Source organism: Lampris incognitus, chromosome 7 (assembly GCF_029633865.1).
Source record: "Lampris incognitus isolate fLamInc1 chromosome 7, fLamInc1.hap2, whole genome shotgun sequence".
NCBI lineage: Eukaryota > Metazoa > Chordata > Actinopteri > Lampriformes > Lampridae > Lampris > Lampris incognitus.
In genome coordinates this window covers 34,634,472-34,661,450 of record NC_079217.1, presented here as the reverse complement: position 1 = coordinate 34,661,450, position 26,979 = coordinate 34,634,472, and the positions used below count along the sequence as shown (strand labels likewise).

At 42.4% G+C, this 26,979-nt stretch overlaps 2 protein-coding genes across 4 annotated transcripts; both read right to left on the bottom strand.

Annotated features, from left to right (window-relative positions):
- Nucleotides 1-1,036: 1,036 nt before the first annotated feature.
- On the bottom strand, nt 1,037-4,108 carry LOC130116152 (putative uncharacterized protein DDB_G0292636). Its single transcript, XM_056284104.1, has 4 exons — nt 4,043-4,108; nt 3,641-3,732; nt 2,890-3,096; nt 1,037-1,448 (listed from the first exon to the last, which is right to left on the bottom strand). The coding sequence occupies exons 1-3, from the start codon at nt 4,062-4,064 to the stop codon at nt 2,893-2,895; spliced, it is 318 nt and encodes a 105-aa protein (XP_056140079.1). The 5' UTR covers nt 4,065-4,108; the 3' UTR covers nt 1,037-1,448; nt 2,890-2,892.
- A 3,962-nt stretch (nt 4,109-8,070) lies between these two features.
- On the bottom strand, nt 8,071-26,759 carry LOC130115760 (cylicin-2-like). 3 transcript variants are annotated; one of them, XM_056283575.1, is made up of 30 exons: nt 26,718-26,759; nt 25,964-26,112; nt 22,867-22,962; nt 21,860-21,949; nt 19,369-19,471; nt 18,954-19,003; nt 18,740-18,814; nt 17,885-17,995; nt 17,105-17,218; nt 15,947-16,042; nt 15,233-15,287; nt 15,052-15,131; nt 14,293-14,328; nt 14,120-14,174; nt 13,884-13,993; nt 13,562-13,630; nt 12,532-12,645; nt 12,329-12,412; nt 12,095-12,187; nt 11,897-11,995; nt 11,731-11,796; nt 11,557-11,607; nt 11,374-11,451; nt 11,190-11,276; nt 10,587-10,685; nt 10,337-10,432; nt 10,135-10,239; nt 9,982-10,047; nt 9,849-9,890; nt 8,071-8,842 (listed from the first exon to the last, which is right to left on the bottom strand). In XM_056283575.1, the coding sequence occupies exons 1-30, from the start codon at nt 26,737-26,739 to the stop codon at nt 8,459-8,461; spliced, it is 2,775 nt and encodes a 924-aa protein (XP_056139550.1). In that variant the 5' UTR covers nt 26,740-26,759; the 3' UTR covers nt 8,071-8,458. The 3 variants fall into 3 exon arrangements, with proteins under 3 accessions (XP_056139550.1, XP_056139551.1, XP_056139552.1); XM_056283576.1 differs by having other exon boundaries at nt 14,120-14,171; XM_056283577.1 differs by lacking the exons at nt 11,374-11,451; nt 11,557-11,607; nt 11,731-11,796; ... (1 more) ...; nt 12,095-12,187; nt 12,329-12,412 and having other exon boundaries at nt 11,190-11,240; nt 12,568-12,645.
- Nucleotides 26,760-26,979: the final 220 nt, after the last annotated feature.

Sequence of the window (26,979 nt, the reverse complement as noted above, 5' to 3'; positions counted from 1 at the left end):
ACATAACCGGCAGTGAAAGACAGCAAACTTAATACTGTCACATGTAACAGGGAAAACATGACCTACAGATTCAATGCACAGAAACCGAGTGAGAAATGAGACATGAGTACTGAAACCCTGTATGTTGTAGAATAGTTGACCATTCCATTGCCTATCAACACTGAGATCGCTGGTTCGAATCCCCGTGTTACCTCCGGCTTGGTCAGGTATCCCTACATACACAGTTGGCCGTGTCTGCGGGTGGAAAGCCAAATGTGGGTATGTGTCCTGGTCGCTGCACTAGCGCCTCCTCTGGTCGGTCGGGGCGCCTGTTTGGGGAGGAGGGGGAACTGGGGGGGAATAGCGTGATCCTCCCACGCACTACATCCCCCTGGTGAAACTCCTCACTGTCAGGTGAAAAGAAGCAGCTGGCAACTTCACATGTATCGGAGGAGACATGTGGTAGTCTGCAGCCCTCCCTGGACTGGCAGAGGGGGTGGAGCAGCAACCGGGATAGCTCGGAAGAGTGGGATAGTTGGCCAAGTACAATATGGGAGAAAAGGGGGGGGGGAATATTTGACCCGACCCTATTGACCCTGAATATATTCTATGACTTAACCCCCACATTTCTCATCTTGGTTCTTCCTTAAAGGTCAAACAGCACCAAGGTCTTAGCATGACGAATGGCTTCAGCAGCCCCCAAACATGCTTACTCGATCTGTTATTTTGTTCCTGAAAATCTTCCATTTTTCTTTTATGCCCCAACATAAAAGATTCAAGAGACCTGAGGGGGGATCTGTAATATTAAATGTTGTAAATTTTCCTTCTGAAAATCTTGACTGCGGTTGACTTTAACTTTAAAATTGATGTCAAGTGAAGCGGATGAGAAGGATCTTTTGCTCGAGCTTTCAGCACGCTTTGCATTTCTCTGCGCAGTTTGTTTTTTCCCCATCCATCAATAGCTTTGCTTTGGGTAAAACTAAAAGGCAAATGAGCTGCTTTGCGCCCACTAATCCCAAAACTGCAAGGCTAAAAAAGAATAGTAGATGAATAAGTCTTTGGTTTCACATTTATTTTACAAATGAAAAAAATGCAACATACATATGATGCACCATTCTTACATGCATAAGAAGTTATCAGGAAAACAGATTCAGTGAACTGAAGGTGCAAAAATGTCCTATGAAGTACTTTTGTTTTTTGAAAATGCTGCCACCTTCTGCTCAAATGTAAACCCTTCACTTGAAGGGAGCACTAAATGGAAATGTACCTACACAAATCGTTCTGGCCACTCTGTTGTTTAATCCAAGTCATTTTATATTTTATTTACTCAAAACCTGTGCTTCCATGAAACCAGTCACAGGACAGCATCGCCGCCACACACACATCTATTCTGTAATAGGCACAAATACAGCAGGAATACGGAGACTGGTCCCAAAAGAAGAATCAGTCATTCAGTGCTTCTTCTTCTTCTGAAATGACAAAGAGACATTGTGTTACTGGAATATAAATGACACAGTTCCCATCATTAATGTATGATGAGCTCTAGCAGCTGCATTAGCCCTGATATGTACCAAAATAACATGCATTTTTAGATGGAATATCAATGTTACATAGTCTGTCAGGTCATGGCAGGTTTGTCTACGGTATGTGTGTGTGTGTGTGTGTGTGTGTGTGTTATTGTTCTTCTATCTTTATGGGGACTAATTGAGTTTTTAACCATCAGAGTGAGGACATTTTTGCAAAGTGAGGAAATTTTGGCCAGTCCTCACTTCTTTAAGGGTCTATTTTGGGGTTAGGACTTGGGTTTACGGTTAGAATTAGGATCGGGTTATGTTAGGCATCATGTAGTTCTGATGGTTAAGGTTAGAGTTAAGGACTAGGGAATGCAGTCAACGATCTCTCCTCACAAACATAGAAGTACCAGAATGTATGTGTATATATTACATTAGATAACTCATTTATGGTGATCCTATCTGACCTGTTCTCCTCCATACTTAAAGCTATAACTAAAAAAAAAAACTATTACTCAGACAACCCTGACCAATACAGTGTATTTTTCCCATAATCACTGTAAAGCAACAAAGTAGTAATGCAAAGAGACAGTGCAATGCCAACAAACTGTTATCGGCTGCAGCACTGGTTGCAGGTTAAAGGAGGAACATGAATGAGATAGTCCCTTAACAACAGAAAATACAGGTTAGTGTTGTCTGAGCCATAAATGACAGCAACGGACTCGCCCAAAACTTTGCCCCTCACTTTGTCCCACACCCAAAGTGAGGCGTTTGGCATGATTACATCAAAACTGACAGCTGGTAAGGCCTGAGACACACACAATTCATTACAAACCAGTAATGTGGCTGTGGCAGGGTAACCTTTGAAGCTAGGTGTGCCAGATACAGAACAAGTTCAACTGCATTTTTACTGAGCAGTCTTGTGGGTCCTGTAGACACAGTCATGGCAATGGAGACAACAAGTTCAACTGCATTTTTACTGAGCAGTCTTGTGGGTCCTGAAGACACAATCATTACAATGGAGACAAAAGCATTGGGTTATCACATCCTTTCACAAACCTAAAATGATTACTGTGAAAATATCTGGTCTGCAGGACAAAACTTTGGCCGAGTTCTTCCTCCTACTGTCAAAGCAATTACAGCACAGTCTAATCCAGTGGTCACAAACCATGCTCCTGGAGAGCCACCACCCTGTTGGTTTTCATGCCAACCCTAATTTAACACATCTATAATAAATTAGTAGAATATAATCAGGTGTGTTAAATTAGGGTTGGAGAGAAAACCAGCAGGATGGTAGTTCTCCAGGAACACGGTTGGCGACCACTGGTCTAATCTATACCACGGAAACAATTAAATGACATTAGGTGTGTGTGTGTGTGTGCACGCGCACATGGCCTACCTCTTAATCACTGCTGGAAGAGGAAGATGAGGAGGATGAAGAGGAGTCTGACTCATTTCCATCTTTTCCTTCCTTGTCTTTCTTCTTGTGCTCTTTATCCTTCTTGTGCACTTTGTCCTTCTTGTGCACTTTATCCTTGTGCTCTTTGTGCTTCTTTGCAGAGTGCTTTGACTTATCCTTGCAGTCAGACTTGGATTTACTGTCACTCTGCAGGGGGCAAATGTAGCTTTGATAAGGACTGGGGACAACCTGATATTGATTCAGTTTATTCAAACAAAGACAGTGTTGGGTTCAATTGCTGCAGGCCAAATCAGGTATGACCTGGTGTTCGCAACAAGGGCAAAATGGGCGAGTCATGACTTAGTCATTCACATTAATCAGTTAAACGTTCGAGTTATGAACTTTTGAGTTGCACTGTGCAGGTCGGTTTGCCTTTATCGATTATTGCTTTTACTGTTATCGGTTTGGCTTGGAATCATTCCTTTCTAAAATTTGGTCTTGATCCTGAAAGCAAGAGAGCGGTGATTTAGAATGACAAAAAAAAACCCTGAACATTATAGTCCATGTAGGACTCGGAGGTGTCCTACATGGAGGAGGTGGTCTCATAAGTAGGCTGCTATCTGCTCTTGGTGCAAAAAAGCAAAAACATTTTAGACCCTAAAAGACAATTTTATAAACTCTTATGATCTACATTATTGAAATGACGAGATATTGGAGGTTTGGTTAAGCTGATGTCTTCATAACCTCTCACCTTGTCCTTATCCTTCTTGTGTCCAAACCAGGACAAATTCTGGTCCTGGCCAGAGGCATCCTTCTTCTCCACCTTATCGTCCTTCCCCACAGCTACATGAAAGTAGGCAAGGAAGGAATAATGTTATTTAGACATAGGCCCACACTGACGATTGACCAGTATGAGTACAATCATAAAGTTGGTAGTGAGAGAGTGACAATAAACATCATATCAGAAGTAATTAGCTGAGACGGACACACGCGGATGTCAAGGATAAAGACCTAAAGGTCGATTTTAACTCCATCATACCAGATGCATGAAGTTCTATGAAATACCTGCTGCATAAATGTCAAGCTTCATTAAAAAAACAAAACAAAAAAACAAACCAGGTATACGTGTCAAGATTAAGTATTTGGCACCTACCTGATGACAAGTCGAAGTCCATGTCCACTCCAGCACAACACAACCTGCACAGGTTATCGAGGAATGTCGGTCGGAGCTAAAATGTTTTCCTACACAGGAAGTAAAGCTGCCCCGGGCCACACCCCGCGCCTCCAGCACAGGGCTGCGTTTCAACTCGCCTCCTTCACGGTCGGCGCTGCGCTCATTGACATTATCGTCGATGCGGCTAGACGGGGGGTAGGTGGTAGAGTCGCCCTCTGGTGGTAGCGTTCCTCATTCTCCTTGGGAATTTTATAAAGAATTCACGTCTTAAACTACATTGCAATATTGAGGCTCCGACGTTAACTTAGGCATGATTTCATTATTGGTTATTGATTCTGATTATCTATGGGAAATTACAGACCAAAAAAAACCAACTTCTTTAAGATTTCATACTTCATATATCCCTAAAAGCATATGAGTCCGTTAAAAATGTGGATATTGATCTTGTAATTTTTCGAAAATTTGTCAATGGGTGGATGAATGAAGATTCTTCTCCAGCCGGAACACTAGAAGGTGTAGGTTGTCCTTTCCCCTCCTTGCCTGACACCTCCGGCACAGCCTGCACGTCCCCAAAGGCTGAATGTCCACCCACAATGCTGCAAATGTGTGACAACACTACACTTGAGGACTTTTGGTGGTCTATTGGTGTGGAAATTTGACACGGGTGTTTTAGGAGCATAAGTCGATCAAGCAGACAGCTGCCATGTTATGTGTTAACATATGCTCCCGATGCCTGAGATTTGCATAACTAGAGCTCCGCTCTACTTTCAATACGTCACCGCTCCGCTTGCAGGTTTTTCACCTCACAATACTCTGCCACATGTCTGCACGCGCGTGCTTTCATTCAAATACACGCAGAATGTTACTACGCCTGCAGACCTCATCCGTCAGCTGATGTTAGTCGAAGCAGGCAATTTGTGGCCGCAAAACCCCACAAAAACAGCTGTGCTTTGGTCGCTGGGTCCTCTAATGATGCTCGTCCGTGGCCATTATTACTCTTGAAGTAAAAAAAGAAAAGAAAAGAAAAAAAGAAACAGATAAGCGTGCTGGATGTCTGCTCCATTATATGAGATACAACGTAAACTGCGCCAAGATTTGTGTTTTTGCTTGCTTTCGCCGACAGGTCCGGTTCTACTGGGTGGGGGGGGGGGAGCTAGCCCACCCAGATGACCAGGTGGTCCACCCTGCAAAGATGGCCTGGTATGTGGGGAAGGGCTGGGGAGCTTCATTCATACATAGGTAGAGGGGTGAAAAATGTTTTGGGCCAACTCTCAACATAATTTCAAATTACCCATCTTCATACTATGGGCTTTTACTGAGAAGAAGAAGAAACTTTGTCGTTGTACATGCATGCATCGAAATTCTGCCTCTGCGTGTAACCCATCCTATTGTATAGGAGCAGTGGGCAGCTGCAGCACCCGGGGACCAACTCCTGTACTTCTTTCCATTGCTTGCTCAGGGGCACAGACAGGAGTATTAACCCTAACATGCACTTCTTTTTTATAGTGGGAGGAAACCTGAGCACCCGGAGGAAACCCATACAGATACAGGGAGAACACTGAATATATAAATTAAATAATGGAAAAACTCTCTAACAGAAACAGGCATATAGATAGATAGATATATAGATAGATAGATAGATAGATAGATAGATAGATAGATAGATAGATAGATAGATAGATAGATAGATAGATAGATAGATAGATAGATAGATAGATAGATAGATAGATAGATAGATAGATAGATAGATAGATTTTTTTTCTTTTTCGGGAAACCGCCAATGGTGTTGATAAAAGTGCTCAACAAATGAGGAGCAGAATATTACGATAGGTTTAGGGGAAAAAAACAAGTTTAATTCATAGCAGTACAGGCCTGTTTCGTGTGTCACACACTCATCGGACCCACTCCACTAGATGATGTACGTAAAAGACCCCATTGGGTGTTATTTTATTTTGTTATATTTTAAAAGTATGCTATTTGGGCGGCACGGTGGCGCAGTGGTTAGTGCGATTGCCTCACAGCAGGAAGGTCCTGGGTTCGAGCCTCGGGGATCGTCCCAGGCCGTCCTCTGTGTAGAGTTTGCATGTTCTTCCCGTGTCTACGTGGGTTTCCTCTGGGTGCTCCGGTTTCCTCCCACAGTCCAAAGACAGGCAGGTCAGGTGAATCGGCCATACTGAATTGTCCCTGGGTGTGTGGGGTGGGGAGGAGTATTAAAATAAATCCGATGCACTGGCTCTTTAAGCCCTTACTTTTCAAAACGAGCTCCAGTCTCTCCCTCATTGGTTGTAATGATGGTCCTGATGTTACTTTTCAAATGTTTCCTATCCTCCCATTGGTTGCTTGTTGTGCACCACAACTAGCGGCATGGTGAGAGGCAACATAGCATTTATTCGCTGGGTTTTTTTTTTCTTTGCTGTATAGCCAACTTGGCAGATGATGGGTGCATGATGCACGAAACAGGCTTGTACTGCTATGAATTAAAGTTTTTTTCTACACCTATCTTTATATATATATATATATATATATATATATATATATATATATATATATATATATATATCTCAAACTGAAAAGGGCCACCAATTTAACGCTTACAAATGTCAGCAAAGGACACCAGTGTGCAGCTCAGGGGGTGTTGGGTTTCAGCCTCACTGCAACAGCAAGAAACAGATGTGAACCTGATTACAAATTGATTGCAGCCACAGACCATTACCACCAGGACCACTGCTGGCTCTCTCCAAGCGTGGTGAAGAAGAGTGGGTGGAGAAGAGTGTCAGGGGTGATTTGCGACAGAAGGGTACCAGCAAGATTTAAAGGGAAGGTTTACAAGATGGTTGTGAGACCATCTATGTTATATGGTTTGGAGACAGTGGCACTGATGAAAAGAGAGGAGGTGGAGCTGGAGGTGGCAGGGTTGAAGATGCTAAGATTTTCATTGGGCGTGGCAAAGAAGGACAGGATTAGGAATGAATATATTAGAGGGACAGCTCAGGTTGGACGGTTTGGAGACAAAGCAAGCGAGGCAAGATTGAGTTGGTTTGGACATGTGTGGAGGAGAGATGCTGGGTATGTTGGGAGAAGGATGCTGAACATGGAGCTGCCAGGGAAGAGGAAAAGAGGAAGGCCAAAAAGGAAGTTTATGGATGTGAGGAGGGAGGACATGCAAGTGGCTTGTGTGACAGAGGAAGATGCAGAGGACAGGAAGAGATGGCAATTGATGATCTGCTGTGGTGACCCCTAACGGGAGCAGCTGAAAGTAGTAGTAGCAGATTCGAGCCAACAGTAATATTATACTGTAAATAAAGACCATAACATTGAGAATCAATAAGGGTTTCATACATAATGTGAAATAGGACACCTTATCTTTTAAGATGTACTGCAACTTCAAAAATATCTCATAGTTCCCCTGGCAGTGTGGTCTAGAACCAAGCCTGTCCACTGAAAACTCATGGATGCTCATGGAACAACTTATGTCATCCAAAAAAAAATTTTTTTAACTATAACCATCCCAATTCACTAAGGTGGAGGGCAATGACCAGTAAGCTGTTAGAAAAGTTCATATATGTGTGGCTGTAGGAATTAGATGTGATGTTATTAATAGAGTTGATTACCGTAATTAATCAGAAAACTGTCAAAATTGTGCAATACATCAGTGGTATATTTGAATTATAGCGACGGTCTTCCAAAGTAAAATGTTTGATTAAACTCAGGATGCCTTTTCTCAATTTGTGAATTTATGGTTAACCTGACTTTTTTTCATCTCTATGGTTATTTTGTCTAACATTGCACATTTAATGGTGCATATAGGGCAATATGACGGCGTGATATTATCAGATAGCCATGCACAATAATAATATGGATACTAATTGGTTGCACTGATTTTCGAAACAGAGGTTCATAAATCAATGACTTAAATCGACAAATAATGCCCAACTAATGACTACTGCAAACTATAACAAAGAAAAAAACAATAATGCAACATATCACACAAAACAATTCAAGTCGCATTTTATTTTCCTGAAGCAAACATCTGAATTCCTTGAAATGTGACTGAGAATTCATGCACGTTTAAATCATAGACGAACGTATTCCCCTGTCGAGGCAATGCCAATATCTATGCCCTTCAGTATTATTATACCCCATGCCAAAATGCACCTTTATGTAATATTTTTACCAATTAATGACATCCCTTTTCCATCAGAGGATGTTGTAATAACTTCGTTCACTTTGCATGATTATTGAGCACCAAATGAAATCTGAACAATTATGGGAGGGTTTTTTCTTTGTACATGAAAGCCCTTTTAATGCCTTTTCCACCTGCTAGATCATGTAAATAATTTTCTTTTCCTAATACCTACTAATACCAATACATGCCAATATGCAGGCTTTGACATCTCAGTGGTGATAAGGTCTGGGACCCTTTAGGATGTCGCTGGAGGTGAGGTGGGTTGTGGTACGGCTCCCACCTTCTCCAGTCCTCCTTGGGTTACCCATCAAGGACTCCATGGGGCTGAGGGGCCTACGGATGGGGCTCCTTTCACTAGGATTCAGTGAGGAGCCGGAGGACCCCATTAGAGATTCATAGCGAGAGGGCTTGGTGTCCGCGGTGGGACTCAAAGGCTCCAGCTTCAGCATGGGCTTGGATGGGAGGGATGAAAAGCCGACAGCAGGGCCGGTTCTGGGTTTTGGGTGACTGGCTTCAGCAGCAGAACTCGCACCGATCCCTGGGAGAGGGCCCTCCATCTTTGGCTCCCTGATTTTCTCATGGTCAGGGCAGTCCTGGAGTTAAGATGGATAGAAAATGTAATGAAACGCAGTCATCCCTGTGTAAGGGATACAGGGACTCAAGATGGAAATCAGCAAAGCGCTACAAGCCATATATCAGCTGTCTAGCAGTTAGAAAAATTCAATTAATTAAAACTGCTATGAGGAATTTTGGACTTTTGCTGACTTTATGCTTCAAAAAAGATGCAGTGTGTCATGGAAGAACAACTCATTTTGCAACAGTATAGCTTCTTGTCATAAAGACCTCCATTCACCCTCTGGTAGCAGGTGCATTTGTTTTAAGAAGAATAATGAGATGTAGTGGTGTTTTGGGAAAATGGGTGTTTGAAAGATATACAGCAATTGGGTAACATGTATGTATGTGTGCCGTTAATAATTTTGTCTGATTCTGTGGACTCACTATATAACAATATCTAACCTTACTGGCGATGGCCACTGCCACTTTATTTTGTCATTATACAGGTTACAATGAAATTTGTCTTCTGCAGTTAACCCTTCCTGTTGTATAGGAGCAGTGGGCAGCTGCAGCGCCCGGGGACCAGCTCCAGTTCTTCTTTCCATTGCCTTAGTCAGTGGCGCAGATGGGAGTATTAACCCTAACATGCACATCTTTTTGATGGTGGGAGGAAAGCGGAGCACTCAGAGGAAACCCACGCAGACACGGCAAGAACATGCAAACTCCACACAGCAAGGACCTGGGACAGCCTGGGGTTCGAACCCAGGACCTTCTTGCTGTGAGGCAACAGTGCTAGGGGCACCAAAATTAAATTGAGACTGATAAATAATCAGTAAAAAAAAAAACTCACCGTAGCAGCTTTACACTGATAAAGGTTTTGTTAAATGAAGCTATTTTGGGCTATTACTAATTCTAAAGGGTGCCCTCATGAATTCCTGGGCATTCTAATAATGTTTCAAGCTTGGAAAATAGCGTTAGTCATGTCCCTAAAAGAAAATGAAGGCTAAAACCACTCCATATATGTTACCTAAAACTAGACCTCACCTTCTTCTGATCTGCGGAGTCACAGCCTGCTGATTTTAAACTCTGGGAGGGAAGCAGAGAGACACACAGGTCCACTTATTCCCCTTCATACTGAATACAACCAGATGATTTTTCTGTTTGATACAAAATTTACCTCTTTCCTTTTCTTATTTTCCTTGCCGCTGTCACAGGAGCCATCAGATGAACTCGAGCTGGAATCCTGTTGGAGAAAATGGTGAAGGAATCCATTTTCGAAACATTTCTAATGGTGAATATAATGTCCCAAATATTTTTATTACTATCTTACCTTCTTCTTCATCTTCTTATTTTTCTTCTTCTTCTTCTTCTTCTTCTTCTTCTTTGCCTTCTTCTTCTTTTTCTTTCCATCGTCACTGCTAGAAGAATCCGAGTCCTGGAAGCATGTGAAAATTGCCGTTATGAAAATGAAACACTACCATTTTGGTTCTCCAATTTGATTTGAAATCCTTAAAACATCTGCTCTGATTTACCTTTTTCTTGTCTTTCTTTTTCTTCTTCTTCTTGTCTTTTTTCTTTTTCTTCTTCTTGCTTTCAGCACAAGAAGAATCTGAATCAGAGGTGGAGTCCTAGACAAAGAGTGAAAGTGAAGTCATATAGTACAGTACAACACTATTCCTCTAATATTATATGATGACATAGTAGCCATCTATGATAATGTTCTGGTTTGCAAAAAAAATTCAGTGAACTCTCCTCCAAGAATACCAGTGCAGCAATACATACGTCCTTCTTCTTCTTCTTCTTCTTCTTCTTCTTCTTCTTCTTCTTCTTCTTCTCTTTCGTCTTCTTCTTCTTCTTATCATCATCACTGTCAGATGACTCCTGATACAAAGAGAAAGCTATATTGACTACATGACACTGATGAACAAATATACTGATATATAGAATAGTTCATACAACATAACTTGGATGTACACAAAAGATTAAACCCTTCAAAACAACACTTTTCAGCTTTTATTGCACTGTCAATATGCCAGACAAATAAATTATGAGTCTCTTATTTTTCTCTTGGTGACCTGTTGGTCACTACAATACTAAAATGAGAAAGAGGGAGTGATAAAAAAAAAGTATAAGAAAAAAGAAAAATCCAAATTTTCCTAAAAAGATAAAAAGAATTATAGAATGCATTGTGAACTGCAAATATAATCTCAGTTGTGCTGCTTAAATCAGTATCTTGAGAGATCGAAACCTTCAAGTGCCTGCTTCATCTTTTGCTTCCTATTCTTCTTCATTTGCTGCTACAATACTGCTTAGCTATAAGGTTATATAGACTTAGCCAATACTATAAACGCTTCTGTCCATATATCAATATTCAGACACACACACCTCCTTCTTCTTCTTTTTCTTCTTCTTCTTCTTCTTCTTCTTCTTCTTCTTTTTGTCATCATCGCTGTCCGAGCCTGAGGAGCCATCCTAAAAGGGCATCAGAGAGCGACACCAGAGCTATACAACTGGTCACACAGTTGTAACTTGAGGATACAATAAACCTTCATGGTGAAGTGAGCATTACCCTAGTTTTCTTCTTCTTTTTATCCTTCTTCTTCTTCTTCTTCTTCTTCTTCTTCTTCTTCTTGTCTTTCTTCTTTTTCTGAGGTAAATAAAATATGCATACATTATGAATGGTGGATGTATGGTTGTCTCAATGTTGGCATCTTGTGAATGCTAAACCTATTGTCTATTTACATCCTCTCACCTTGTCATCATCACTATCGGATGAGGAGGAGGAAGAGGAGGAGCTGGACCTCTAGAGAGCATGTAAGAAAGTCAGAGGTCAATCACAGAGGGTCATTCAAGGCAGCAAATCAACATATTCTGAAGAATATTTATTTCATTGGTTTTAAGAAAACTGTCCTTTCAGAACTCTTACCTTTTTCTTCTTTTTTTTTTTCTCATCTTCACTATCAGAAGAAGAAGAGGAAGAGGAGCTGGAATCCTGTCAGGAGACAAGGAGAATTGACGTCAGCGTGAAACCGATAGGAAACTTAACCCAAAAAAGGAGGAAACAAGGCATTTTATGTTTCAGAGACACAGACCTTATCCTTCTTTTTCTTCTTATTCTTTCCTTTCTTTTTCCTCTTCTTTCTTTCATCTTCGCTATCAGAAGATGAGGAAGAGGAAGAAGAGCTGGAATCCTGTCAGGAGACATGGAGGACTGACGTCAGCGTGATGCTGATAGGAAACGTAACCCAAAAAAACAAAAGCAAGCCATTTTATGTTGTGGGGACACAGACCTTATCCTTCTTTTTCTTCTTCTTCTTCCCTTTCTTTTTCTTCTTCTTTTTTTCATCTTCACTATCAGAAGATGAGGAAGAGGAGCTGGAATCCTGTCAGGAGACATGGAGGGTTGACATCAGCGTGAAGCCAATAGGAAACTTAAACAAACAAACAAACAAACAAACAAACAAACAAACAAACAAACAAACAAAACAAAAAAAGCAGGCATTTTATGTTTCGGGGACACAGACCTTATCCTTCTTCCCTTTCTTTTTCTTCTTCTTTTTTTCATCTTCACTATCAGAAGATGAGCAAGAGGAAGAGGAGCTGGGGTCCTGCAGAGATAGCAACATTTGAGGTACAGTCAAAGCAATAAACACACTTCTTATTCATCACCAAACAAACACAAGGACAAATAAAGCAGGACCTGTGGCTGTGTTTAAAGGGCACAGACCTTGTCGTTCTTTTTCTTCATCTTCTTCTTCTTCTTCTTCTTCTTCTTCTTCTTTTTCTCATCTTCACTGTCTGAAGAGGAGCTGTCAGTGGAAGAGGAGGAGCAAGAGGAGTCCTAAAACAAGAATAACAAGAAATGTGCAAATCAGTGCACACAAACTGTAATCATAACAGGTATTTATGATATAACATGATATATGTCTTCTTTCTATTTTGAGTTCTTTGAGTTGATATTTCTTAACTCGGGTCAGCAAATGTACAACCTAACAGTAAACCAACTACTGTATACTTTACATTGCAGCATGGGGGAAAAAAGTATTTTTGCTCATTCCCATTTATAATTTTGCTATTTTGTACATTCTACAAAATAACAAGAACACAACATGCTGCCATTTACTCTGTACTATTCGCCATGTCTCCCAGTTCAGTTCAGTTTATTTACTACGTCTCCTGGGCTAGTTCTGTCAGTTGTTTTTGGCAGCCATTAACTCCCATAGCCTCAGTCATTCTCCGACTTCAGTCTACTCACCTTAACCTCAATCATTATGTTGTTTTTCCTGTTTTATTTTGAAGACCTCACCTGTCTTGTCATACCAGTTCCTGCCCCCGGTTTTGTCATCAGTCAACCCCGTGTGTCCCACACCTGTTCCCCATTAGCCCCAGCACATATCCTCCCCTGGTTTCCCTGTTCCTTTGCCACATTATGTTGAGTCTTGTATGTTCAGCCAAGCTATCCAGTGTTCACTAGCCTATGTTCTACTGGTTTACTGTGTTTGAAGTCGTTTGCCCATTTCTGGACTTTGTGTCTCTTGCCTGCCCATTGTCTATCTGGTTGCCTGTTTGGACTGATTTTCTGTGTTCTGACCATTGAACTTGAGTGTTACTGTAACCTCCCTGTCCGTGAGTCATGCATTCGGGATCTCGTCTGCCAGTTTCCCTGGGAAATGTTACAGTACCGATATTGAACATGTATCAGGCTGTCCTGACGCAGTCTTTCATTCTCTATGCACAAACTGAACAAGTTTCCTCACCTTTTTCTTTTTTTTCTTTTTCTTGTCTTTTTTGTCATCATCACTGTCTGAGGAAGATGAGGCAGAATCCTGTGACAGAAAATAATGTAAAAAAAAAAGGTCAAATATGTTGTGCATGCAACATCTAATGGTATTGTAATCCTAATAAATCACATGTTTACGTGCAGTTTAACTTCACCATGTCTAATTAATTGATTGTTTAAATTCCACATTACTATAAAAGTGTGCTTTAAGGTTGCAAAGAGGAAAGCCTTGGTATTAGATGTTGTTTTTTTCCCCCCTCTCATTTGTGAAATGGTTCTTGAGGCTGAGGCTCATTTACCTTTTTCTTTTTCTTCAGCTTCTTCTTCTTCTCCTTCTCTTTCTCCTTCCCTCCTTCTCCCTCATCATCACTCAGATGTCCGTCCTCCGGCCCATAGCCGCATGCCTCAGCTGCTGGTACAGAGGAGACATGGTAAGGCAACTCAAGAGACAATATTACAAGGAAAAAAATGGCCATCATTTACCCATCCTTTCATACCCTGGGACTAAGCTGCTGCATCAGAGGAATAGACTTACTGGAGAATTGAGAGGCCAGTTTGCCATCTTCACTTGCTTTGACCTCTTTCTTCTGCTGACATGACAAAAGAGAGTTAGTGTGCATTCGTTCCTACATGCTTGAATTTTGATTGTGCGCACACCTTCATTTTTGTGCGTGTGTGTGCGCATGTGTGTTTGTGTGGACATTTCACCTTATCGTCACTTGATGAACTGTCTGAGGAGGCGCTCTGGAAAATGGAGGAAAGGAGAATGACTTGCTTTTTCAGGAAAGGGGTGTTGATTCAAAAACATTTAATTCCGTGTCTAACTATCAAAGCAACAACTACAATCAAACCGAGCCAATGTCTCCTTAAACGTTATCCACATGTCAGTGCTCCTTTACCTCTACTACTTGCATACTCTACTAATTTTTTTACTACTTACTACTATTTTACCTCTACTACTTACCACTACTTTCTTTACTACTTGCTTTACTACTTTTCTCTACTACTTGCATACTCTACTACTTACTACTACTTTCTTTACTACTTACTACTACTTTCAGCTGATCCTGTTAAGGGTCGCCACAGTGCATCTTCCATTTCCATCTCTTCCTGTCCTCTGCATCTTCCTCTGTCACACCAGCCACCTGCATGTCCTCCCTCACCACATCCATACACCTCCTCTTTGGCCTTCCTCTTTTCCTCTTCCCTGGCAGCTCCATATTCAGCATCCTTCTCTCAATATACCCAGCATCTCTCCTCCACACATGTCCAAGCCATCTCAATCTTGCTTCTCTTGCTTTGTCTCCAAACTGTCCAACCTGAGCTGTCCCTCTAATACACTCGTTCCTAATTATGTCCTTCTTCGTCATTCCCAATGAAAATCTTCGCGTCTTCAACTCTGCCACCTCGAGCTCCGCCTCCTGTCTTTTCGTCTTCTACTACTTGCTATCTCTACTACTTGCATACCTTGGACTTTTTCTTGTCTTTCTTCTTTTCAACTTTTGTTTTGATTTTTCCGTCAGGACTCAGCCCTGCACCCTGGTCCCCTGCAGAGAGGGGGCAGATTTGAGTGATATTGGCACAAAACTGGGGTTGTGTGTTTAGCCGTTTTATTTTACGTTCTCCTTGTCAGCGAGGAGGAACTCACCAACAGTTGAAAGAGCAGTGGGCTCATCTTGCTCCTCACCACCCTCCTCCTTTCCCTGAAATAAAATACAGTCGAATTGGGCTCGACATAGCATCTCACATGCTGACCCAAACGTCCACATTTCTGTCAGCACTGTATTTCATATGCCTGTCTGCACATGCTCACAGAGACATACACACACACACACACATAGGCACCCACACAAACATATACACAAGCACATACTCATACCAATGCAATATTATTGAATGATGTTTGTCACATACACCTGCTAAAATAAGACAAAAAACAATGATATTTCATTCCTGAACAGACAAATACAGGAAGAATACTGTATGAGGATATGTGGTGAGAACGCATGGTAACTATGTGTCAGAGAGTACAATCCTCCAACATGTACAGACAGGCTGATGGGTATATTAGCTAACCTTTTCAAGCCTGCTGTAAAACACTGAGGATGTGCACGCTGTTGGAGAATATGGTTTCTTCTACACTATGTGCTTAGTCAGGTATACTAAAATAATTGTTCCTTCTTTACCCTAAAAGCACTTTCACCACATTTATTTAAACACTACGCATTCTGCAGAGAAGAAAACAGCATTCCCAGAAAGTGTGAGATGCCTTAGCTTCATGTTTTTCCTGACATCCTGGCCTGAAAACCTGCTATCTGACCCCATTTTGAGCCTTCCTGAAAACAAATATAGGACAGCTTACCTTTTTATCATCCTTATCCTTCTTCTTTTTCTTTTCCTTTTTCTTTTTCTTCTTCTTCTGGTCTTTTTCACTGTCTGAGGATGATGAGCTGGAATCCTGTGTTAATAGCAGACAAGTGATTCGATTTTCACTGGAATCAACAATACATCTGTTTGCCAATCTTGCATTAATTTGAAACTTATAAGTCAGTCAGTCACCATCTTATTTCCCCACACGTGAATCTGCACAAATTCAATATTAGTATGCTGAGCATTCTGTCAGTCAGATCAGTAGCAGCGTATACATGACAAACAATGGATTTACATAGGTGTGACATAGCAAAACATGACATTTGTGTAATTAAGCAGATGTACACATCTGAACACCTTTTCATAAGAATTATGGGAGTTTTAGGATTTCTTTGCCCCCTCTTTTTTTTCCCTCCCCAATTGTATTTAGCCAATTACCCCACTCTTCCGAGACATCCCTGTCACTGCTCCACCCCTTCTGTCAATCCAGGGAGGGCTGCAGACTACCACGTCTCCTCCAATACATGTGGAGTTGCCAACCATTTCTTTTCATCTGACAGTGAGGAGTTTTGCCAGGGGGACATAGCGTGTGGGGGGATCACGCTATTCCCCCCAGCCCCCCCCCCATACAGGCACTCCGACCGACCAGAGGAGGAGCTAGTGCAACGATTAGGACACACAGCCACATCTGGCTTTCCGCCCGCACACGGCCAATTGTGTCTGTAGGGACGTCCGACTAAGCTGGAGGTAACATGGAGATTTGATCCGGCAATCCCCGTGTTGGTAGGCAACAGAATAAACTGCCACTCTACCCAGACGCCCCAGGAGTTTTAGTTTTTGGTGGCAAGGAGCCCTCAAAAGCCTACAACATTTATACCACATGTAACCAGAGGTGAATAACAGTGTAAAGACACCAACCATCCAATATTTGCTATGTGTGCTCTGATAAAGGTCTGACTGACTGAAACCTCAGCATATTAAATAGTATTTGCCTGTCCTGTCTGTTCCTATGTGGATATCTATTCTATCTATACTCCCTGCATCTTAGTGAAACACCTTCATCCAGGGTAGTGGTGGACATTTTCTTATCTATTTTATTAAAATGTAGTCTAGTATTAAAATGTAAGTTCTGGCTAATTGTGATCAATACCTTCTTCTTCTGCTTCTTCTTCTGCTTCTTCTTCTTTTTCTTCTTCTTGACATCGTCACTGTCAGAGGAAGATGATGAAGATGAAGAGCTATCGGAGGAGGAGGAGCTGGAGTCCTGGGGGGGGCAAAATAAATAATTAAACAAGCAAATTAAAACACAGATGGACGAACAAACAAATTAATAAATGAACAAATCAAATCGATAAGTTGTGGAATCAACAATATTGGAAAAAGACTTTGCTGTTAGTGCCCTTTTTCCTCATTTTTAAAGGCCTTTTTTTTTAACCCCGATCACCATCCATAATAGGAGACATCATAAACGGTGGACCATGTGCTAATCAGTGATCTAGCCTTCACTCCTTGCTTGTGTGAAACAAACACTACTTTAAACAATCATGTGAATCGATAGAGCAGCATCTGCATTGTGGTTGGTTTTAGATTAAAAAAAAAAATACCAGACATGTTAGACATGTAGTTGACTTCTCCAACCAAATTATTTGAAAACGGGGCAGTTTGGTGGAAAACCGATATTTTGAAGAAGTGTGGTGTTTGGCTAACGAGCAGTGAATTAAAGTTCATATTCTTTCTTGAAGGATGATGAGATTTTCTTACGTTCATCATAGATGTGCGGTGAACATAAGGGAACATACCCTCTGATGTAAACACTTCGAGACACAAACAGCTGATGCATTGTGGGAACAGCTACAGAGGGGAGCTTCAGTAAAACCAACCAACTGCTGCTGTATTCAGTTATAAAAATGCAAAACATTTGCAGTCTTACCTTCCTTTTCTTTTTAGTCTTCTTCTTCTTTTTCTTCTTTTTCTTCTTTTCATCTTCACTGTCTGAGGACGACGAGCTGTCTGAAGATGAGGAAGAGGAGGAACTAGAATCCTGGACCAAGAAGAAAATAAGTCTTCAAGTTAAATGTTTCTGATGCAGGAGTGTCTTGATGCATGCTCAATAATCCAGGTAAGAAAATGAAAGGAGGTTGAATCAGTTCATCTGGACACAACGTTTATTGACAGATACGTTTCCTCACTCATCTAAGGGACAGGTTCAGTCTAATCTGACTGCAGGTATCCCCACCCTTATAAACAATACAGTACAATACAGTTGCATAACGACTGAAACCAGCGATCGGTTTCATATGCAAATATGGGTGTGACCATTAACTAGAGTTTCAAAGGCCATGTGTACTATTCACAGAGGATTAGGGAATATTGTATCACAGCATTGTAAGATGACGATAGATATGTAACAACCGAAACCAATGATCAGTTTCATGATCAAATTTGGGTGTGATCATTAACTAGTTTCGATGGCCATGTGTACTCTTCACAGAGGATTAGGGATTGCAACTATTCCCCATCCACTGTGAATAGTACACATGGCCTTTGAAACTCTAGTTAAAGGTCACACCCATATTTGCATATGAAACTGGTCATTGGTTTTGGTCGTTAGGCAACTGTATTGTACTGTATTGTTTATAAGGGTGATTCAATCTTCTTTAATCGCATTCAGGAGGGGAATAAAGATGTTTCTTTATCGTCATTACATGTAAGATTTTCAAATGTATTCCCCTCGCCCTAGGACTGACAAAGATAAGACATCTGTAGTTTAACTAATTTGGCACACCTTCTTCTTCTTCTTCTTCTTTTTCTTCTTCGTCTTTTTCTTCTTGTCATCCTCGCTGTCCGAAGAGCTGGAATCCTGAGGTAAGGCAAAAAAGGAAAGAAAAAAGATATTTAGCTGACACGTTTATCCACAGATATGACCAAATCGGATGTCTTTAACAGTGAACTATAAAGGCAGCAGCTGAAAATGATGGACAGATGGTGGGGTCTCTCACCTTGTCCTTCAGCCCCTCTGAAGACAGTGGTCCCATATTGCCATCAGGACCTACAAGAAAGGTGCTGCATCTGCTTTAGTGGATACACTTATAGATTTGCTGAGGCGTTCTATAAAATGCACCTTCCACTGTGTGCGTGTTGATATAAGACATCAATCTTTGAGATTCTTTGGAATATTCTGGAGGACTTTTTTTCAGTGTCCACAACCTGACAGCACGGTGGACGCCCTGACAGTTGAGAGACCAGCTGTCATCCCTATACCACCATAAGATTCACATATTTCTAACACACCATCTGAGGGGTCGATGAAGGCATCACGTGTGTAGACACATTAGAAGGTCTCAAAGTGTCTTTTGTCAAACTTGTCTAAAGGCAAGTTTAACAAAAGATACTTTAAGGAAAAAATTGGCTTACCAGCATCACATATCACAGTGCAGTCCCAGATGTATTCCTTCTTCCCCTCCTCCTTCTTCTCCTTTTTCTTCTTCTTCTTCTTTTTCTTCTTCTTCTTCTCATCCTACAAAGGCATGCAGAGGGAGATCAATAATTGTCAGAGTATAGCGAGGCTAACCTTATCTGTGCATCAGGGAGTGAATCTATTGTAGCACAATGTTTAGTGCGGAAACTATGCAAGCTAAACATTTGCATATTTTTACATATATATATATATAAGAGAGTAACTTGCCTCACAAATAAAGAAAGTAACAGACACAGGACAGACCATTTGCTCTGGTGGCAGGAACAGCTATAACATCTAAACTCATGTGCAGAGCTGTTGCTGTAAGGTATTATTCATATTGCATACATACATATGATATGCGTGCACATACAGTATATAGCAATACATACAAGAATGAGCACTACAAAAACCAGACTGTATACATACTCCACCAAACACATGCATGTGCACACACACACACACACACACACACACACACACACACACACACACACACACACACACACACACACACACACACACACACACACACCCATTTGCTGCTTAATCATGTACTGTTGTGAAAGTGTTGAACAATGTTGACACTAGGAGTGTCCCTCTTCTATCAGATGTCTATCAGGACTGAGCCTTGCGTTCCTACGCCTACTGCCCATAGTGCTGTGTTCTCCCTGTCCTGTGAGCATGACTCCTGAGTTTTTGCTTTGAACTGTTCAACCCAATCAACCCTATCAGACCTTTGAAAGGGAAGGGACCAGTGAATGAGACATTTGTGGATTCTTAGGTTTGTGTGACTCTATGACTCACCGATTGCTCATCAGAAGAGCCAAGAGAAAAGGTTCTTGCTTTTTCATGAATCTCCTGTTTTTCAAACCACAAGCATGTGGCCACAGATCACCATATTAAATTCAGCAGCATGCTATCATCATGTGTGTGATGATCAGAACCAAAGTCTCAACAAACTAGACTTTAAAGAGAGGAGGAAGACCATGACTGTTAAGTTAAATCTGTGTTTCAGTTTGTAGAAATTACAATGGTTAAGCTGTGGACAATCCAGTGTGGTGTGTGTGTGTGTGTGTGTGTGTGTGTGTGTGTGTGTGTGTGTGTGTGTGTGTGTGTGTGTGTGTGTGTGTGTGTGTGTGTGTGTGTATGTGTGTGTGTGTGTGTGTGTGTGTGTGTGCGTGCGTGTGTGTACGCATGCGTGCGCACGTGTGTGTGTGTGTTAATTTCCAAACGCTACAAATAGACTACAATGAATGCTCAGTTTTCACATGTATAAATTAAGCCAAACTGACCATAATTTCCCATTTTATTTTTCATGTCACTGACTCATATTGTCATCTCAGACAAAATCCAATATCTTCACTCAGGGCGGCGACATAGGAGGACTATCCGTACATTAGAAGCTATTGTGAAATTGTTTGTGCTTCCTATAAGGATGGCTACCAGCCATGCTACACAAGCTAACCTAAGAGGCAACTCAATCTGTTTTCTCCTTAACTATTCTCATCTGGGGGCACAAACACAAGGCGAACAGAAAACAGACAAGCACCAGGCTGAAGCAAGTCTGATCATCATACCCTCTATGTTTAGAGAGAAAAACTGCTTTTATTCATCTATAAAATATACCTTTACAATGATGAATTGTCTTTCTTTAAAACATAACATGCTCTGCGTGAGTCAGTCACACAGCATAGTTGGCAGATCAGTCACTGATGACCATGTTCATAGGTCCAGTAGGGAGGATGGTCTTTGGTGTTAAAAGATATCTGATCATGACAAATCATGACTAGTAAGAGCAAGTCAAACATTACAGTTTGTACATCCCAATTGCACTTGTTGTGCAAGCTACTTGTTTAATTCCCCCCCCCCCCAATTGTATCTGGCCAAGACCCCACTCTTCTGAGCTGTCCTGGTCTCTGCTCCATCTCCTCTGTCGATCCAGGGAGGGTTGCAGACTACCACATGTCTCCTCCGATACATGTGGAGTTGCCAGCCGCTTCTTTTCACCTGACAGTGAGAAGTTTCACCAGGGGGATGTAGCTTGCAGGAGGAACACGCTATTCCCCCAAGTCCCCCCCCCCCGAACAGGCGCTCCGACCGACCAGGGGAGGCGCTAGTGCAGCGACCAGGACACATACCCACAACCGGCTTCCCACCCGCAGACACGGGCAATTGTGTCTGTAGGGACGCCCGACCAAGCCAGAGGTGACACAGGGATTCAAACCGGCAATCCCCATGTTGGTAGGCAACAGAATAGACTGCTACACTACCTGGACGCCCCTACTTATTTCATTTTACTATTACACTCAAGGGAGTTAAATTGATAATGAGGGGGCAACTTATTTTCTACTAGTTTGTGTAAGGATGCCAAGTAGTCTCGGTCTCAAATATCAACAGCAATGTAAGAGGCATTATCTATATTCCTTCCCCAGAACCCCGACATACCTCACTGTCAGAAGAACTGCTTGAGGAGGAAGAGGAGGAGGATGATGAAGATGAAGATGAAGATGAGGATGAAGATGAGCTTGAATCCCTCTGGGAGGAAAAGAAGGTGGTTGAGTCATTGTTCAAACTTGTGTAAACAGTTTATTTTGTTCCTTAACATTGACAGTGATAATTTACTGAATGAGTGAGTCAACGTCCTCAGTCACTGTGAGACAGCTTTTCCACAACCACATAGAGGGAGCAGTGCGACGTCAACAGTAAGGCAGGGGTTCTTCAGAAGATTTTACGTGCATGGAGAAACTACTATGGGCTAGTGTTTTGTCAAAACAGACACAAAACACAGACACACCACAAGCGTGCATGCATGCTCACATGCAGACACACACAAACAGCCTCATTTCAGCAGAACCGTGAGGTAATAAACAGGTTTTTGTTTTTTTTGTGTGGAAGCCGTGTTTTTCGTCATGCCTCTGCCAGCTCTCCCTTGTTAGGTTTACTGTTGATAGTCTTTACATGGGTGAGCTGCTCTGCGTTTTACTCTTCGCTATGTGTAAAAGGTGGTGCCCCACCCAGCCTTAGGTCTTGGTATTCAGCCCTTTAGGTGTGTGTGGCTTTCAAAAAAAAAAAGGCAGCACCCTCCACTAGCCATCGTATCTACAGTGGTTTCTCCTCTGTCTCCTTAATCCCGAATAGACCCGGCTACTTTCTCCTTTTCACTGCACTGACTGTCTGTTTGCATCTGTGCAACTTCACAGTAAGATGTCAGCTTGTGCTCTGCAGAACCCGTAAAAACATTTACTAAAAGAAAAAATAAAGTTGCGAAAAATGTGTATCCTTACGTGGCTTCAAAAAGAATGCCAACCAAAAGTGGGACACTTCATTACCATGAAATGATAAGACTGGTGCTCGGTGCTGCAGCCAGCCTTTGTCGACCTGCTGAGGAGGTGGCTGAGACAGAGTCGGTCTGTTTGCAGCAGCATTTTTCTTCTTCTTTAAATCGTACATACCTTCTTTTTCTTCTTTAGCTTCTTCTTTTTCTTCTTCCTACCCAAACCCTCATCCTCGCTGTCTGAGGATGGAGAGCTGTCGATGGAATAAATATCCTGATGAGAGACGGAGAGAAAGGACAGACTTTTTACTGTGTTGCCAAACACCGAGAGACCACGTCGTTTTTTTAACAGCTGCTCTCCTTTTTTTAAGAAAACCCTTCAACCTCTGGTCTCAGCCAGTCAAAGTTGGTCTTCTAGAAAGGAAGAGTGCAAATACAAATTGAGGCAGCCACCATTACAATCTTAAACACTGGAACTGTTTCATCGTAAACTACTTAGTACTTATTTCAAGAGGTGAAACTGGTACATGAAATTAATTACTGGATTATTGTTGCATAGACCTTATTTTATTTTCTTAAGGCACAGCCAAGGTGAGGAGTGTGTCCGTTTTGGGAACCTCAGAATTGCATCTCTGCTCTTCACAGATGATGTGGTTTTGTTGGTTTCATCAGAATGCGACCTCCAGTGTGCACTGGGGCGGTTTGCAGCTGAGTGTGAAATGGCCGGGATGAGAGCAGAGGTGGGCAACCCAGCTTCAGAAAGTAAAAGTCCTGCCACGTATTTGTTCCACCCAGGCACTACACCAGCTGAATTTAATTAGCACAACTCTTCAGCCAGGTAATCACCATGAAATCACCTTGTTAAGTGGATAGCTGGAACAAATATATGGTAGGACTTTTACTTTCTGAAGCCGGGGTATCCATCTCTGGATGAGAGTCAGCACCTCCAAGTCTGAGGCCATGGTTCTCTACCAAAAAATGGTGGATTTCTCCCTCCGGGTTGGAGATAAGTTGTTGTCTCAAGTGAAGGAGTTCAAGTATCTCGGGGTCTTGTTCATGAGTGAGGGTAGGATGGAGTGGGAGATTGACAGGCGGATTGGTGCAGCATCAGCAGTAATGCGGACGTTGTACCAGACCATTGTGGTGAAAAGAGAGCTGAGCCGGAAGGCAAAGCTCTCAATTTACCAGTCAATCTTCGTTCCAACCCTCACCTATGGTCTTGAGCTTTGGGTAGCGACCGAAAGGGTGAGATCGCGGCTAGAAGTGGCTGAAATGAGTTTCCTCCATAGGGTGTCTGGGCTCAGCCTTAGAGATAGGGTGAGGAGCTCGGACATCCGGAGGGAGCTCAGAGTAGAGCCGCAACTCTTTCGCGTCGAAAGGAGCCAGTTGAGGTGGTTCAGACATCTGATTAGGATGCCTCCTGGGCACCTTCCTTTGGAGGTTTACCAGGCCCGGCCAACTGGGAGGAGACCCCGGGGTAGACCCAGAACTCACTGGAGGGACTACATGTCCAATCTGGTCTGGGAATGCCTTGGGATCCCTCAGGAGGAGCTGGAGGGAGTTGCTGGGGAGAGGGACATCTGGAGTGCCCTACTTAGCTTGCTGCCACCACAACCTGACCAGTGGTGCCGGCAGCCGTAATCCTGTATGCACCATGCATTCAGGGATCTGTACGCACCGTGCGCTATTAGCCAGTGATGTTAACACCAATCATCAGCCTTCAAATGTATTTTTGTCAAACAGCGTGAGTGGCTTAGGGTAATGTTAGTGAGTGGACACAGCCAAAAATGCATCTCAAGCATGTTATTCAATTAAATAGAATCTAAAGACCGGATCTGCTTTTGTCACATTTTTATTTTCAAGATAGAATGTTAAAAAATGTACGCACTGTGCGTACAGGATTACAGCTGCCGGCGCCACTGGACCCAACCCCGGAGAAGCGGCTGAAGATGAATGAATGAATGAAAGATCTTATTTTAGTACTTTAAAAGTAACTCTTACCTATAGTGACACATGCATAGTAACTATAACGTGTGGTACCTCGTATTTAAAGGTAACACATGGTTTTCTTAAGTAAACAGCAAATGTCAGCTGCCTGTTTTGTTGGGTTTTATTATTATTGCCTTGAATGATAAAAAAAATGTATTCTCATATGTAATGTTATATCCAAGTTACCCATGAGAGCAGACCACCTAATCAAATTCCTCATAGGGGAAAACTTAGTCGTAAAAAATCTAATCCGGATTTGAACATGTTTGACTTTCTATGCTGTCAATCATCCTGTAAGACTGACAATTATATTTCCCAAAGGGACATCTGAATTTGGAATGAAAACTCAGTCAGATAAATGTGAGCTAAGTGCAGGCTAAACATTCATTACTGTCTATCAGTCCATTTAGACTGTCAACACTAATAATGTTGGTCGTCACCATTGGTGGTAAGTACGTATGAATTGTATTTTGGCGTGCAGACTGTTGGATGAGAAATGTGTTATGGACACGATTCATGTGTGCACAAGTATGAATGACTCATTGTGTGTGTATGCAACTGTTACACTGATGTCAACTTTTTTTTGGGGGGGGGGGATTTTTCCCCTTTTTTCTCCTCAATTGTATCTGGCCAAGACCCCACTCTTCCAAGCTGTCCTGGTTGCTGCTCCACCCTCTCTGCCGATCACGGGAAGGCTGCAGACTACCACATGCCTCCTCTGATACATGTGGAGTCGCCAGCCGCTTCTTTTCACCTGACAGTGAGAAGTTTTGCCAGGGGGACGTAGTGCGTGGGAGGATCACACTATTCCCCCCAGTTCCTCCCTCCCCTGAACAGGTGCCCCGACCGACCAGAGGGGGTGCTAGTGCAGCGACCAGGACACATACCCACATCCGGCTTCCCACCCGCCCACACGGCCAATTGTGTCTGTAGGGATGCCCGATCAAGCCGGAGGCAACACAGGGATTCGAATCGGCAATCCCTGTGTTGGTAGGTAACAGAATAGACCACCATGCTACCCGGATGCCTCACAACTTTCTTTTTTACTAATGCTGCTATGTTGTTTACACCAATGTTTTTCCTTTTTGGGAACGATAATTCGTATATTTTATATGCTATCCTATAAATGATGGATGTCAGGGAAGAAATAGTTAATTAATCAAAGCACATTTTAGACATGTGCTTCCAAAACAATCGAGAATAGAGTAATATTGGGCAATGCACCTGTTCTCATCATGGATATTTGGTGTTGTAGAGGGAAACTCTTCAAATATCGTATTTCCTACCTGATCATTTCTTGTTGCCAAAGGACATATGGGCCCACTCTTAACTCCATCCACCACACCTGAGCCCACTGGCTCAGCTGCCCCGGCTGAGGGCTTCCCTGTCAGGATCACCACTGCCTCTTCTCCTGCATCATTTGCTCCACCTGGAGCTACACAACAGCAATGGTTAACACACTCAGATGAGACAGTGTTGACAGACACATGCAGTCAGCTCGACTCTTATCTGAAGTATAATAAATAAGGAGCATCTGAGCAGGTAGGCGTGTCACATGGAGAGGTGTTGGCTGTGGCATTTGTATGACATAAGGGCAGCGCTTCCCGAGCTTCACACTTCCTCAAAGCGAACAGCCAAGAGTAACAAAAATAAATCGTACAGGTTGCACAGTAGTCATAGTGATAAAGTAGTTATTAATGGTTAAGATTGTGAACTGGAAAATTTAATCCTGTCCACTTCGTTGGTCCTTATACCCTCTACGGCTGAACAACTTCACCATTACAACAGCAAAACGTTAAATACAGAGACACAGCCACGCCCCCGACAGAGAAAACACACATTTACAAACAAAACTGCAAAATTTGTATAACTGAATGACAACGATAAAAAAGTGATTGAATTATATCTTAACTTTCTCTTTATCCCTGCCTGGTTAAACCGGGTACAAGGAGACATGCAAAAGTGTGTCCAAATGTCAAAATAACGTCCAAATGACAAAATATGCTACAAAACGCAAATTATATATGTCACCTAGCTAACCTGAGGGACGGGAGAACTCCATGCAGCTCCGGGCCTCTTCAGTGTCCAAGCTGCAGGAAGTCTCCCGTCTGAGATGCGGCAGAGTAAATAGGCTGCCGAGTGTGGGGGCGTAACAGGTAAAGCCGGTTTCGTTGCCCTTTTTTTTTTTTTATCAGGGTAGGCAGGTACGCGAGGGAACGCCATACCCCCCCCCCTCACCATGTCCCTAATATGGCTCCGTATGTAGGAAAGTATCGGCCTGCTTCTCAAGTGCCACAGTTTC

What these genes read in the sequence shown, in the direction of transcription:
- LOC130116152 (XM_056284104.1), bottom strand. Translation starts at nt 4,064, where the DNA reads ATGGACTTCGACTTGTCATCAG. An exon ending in GGACTTCGACTTGTCATCAG is followed by an intron (nt 3,733 to 4,042) that starts GTAGGTGCCAAA and finishes ACTTTCATGTAG; the next exon opens with CTGTGGGGAAGGACGATAAG. An exon ending in ACAAGAAGGATAAGGACAAG is followed by an intron (nt 3,097 to 3,640) that starts GTGAGAGGTTAT and finishes TGCCCCCTGCAG; the next exon opens with AGTGACAGTAAATCCAAGTC.
- LOC130115760 (XM_056283575.1), bottom strand. Translation starts at nt 26,739, where the DNA reads ATGGAGTTCTCCCGTCCCTCAG. An exon ending in GCAGTTCTTCTGACAGTGAG is followed by an intron (nt 19,472 to 21,859) that starts GTATGTCGGGGT and finishes ATGCCTTTGTAG; the next exon opens with GATGAGAAGAAGAAGAAGAA. An exon ending in AGAAGAAGCAGAAGAAGAAG is followed by an intron (nt 16,043 to 17,104) that starts GTATTGATCACA and finishes CTATTAACACAG; the next exon opens with GATTCCAGCTCATCATCCTC.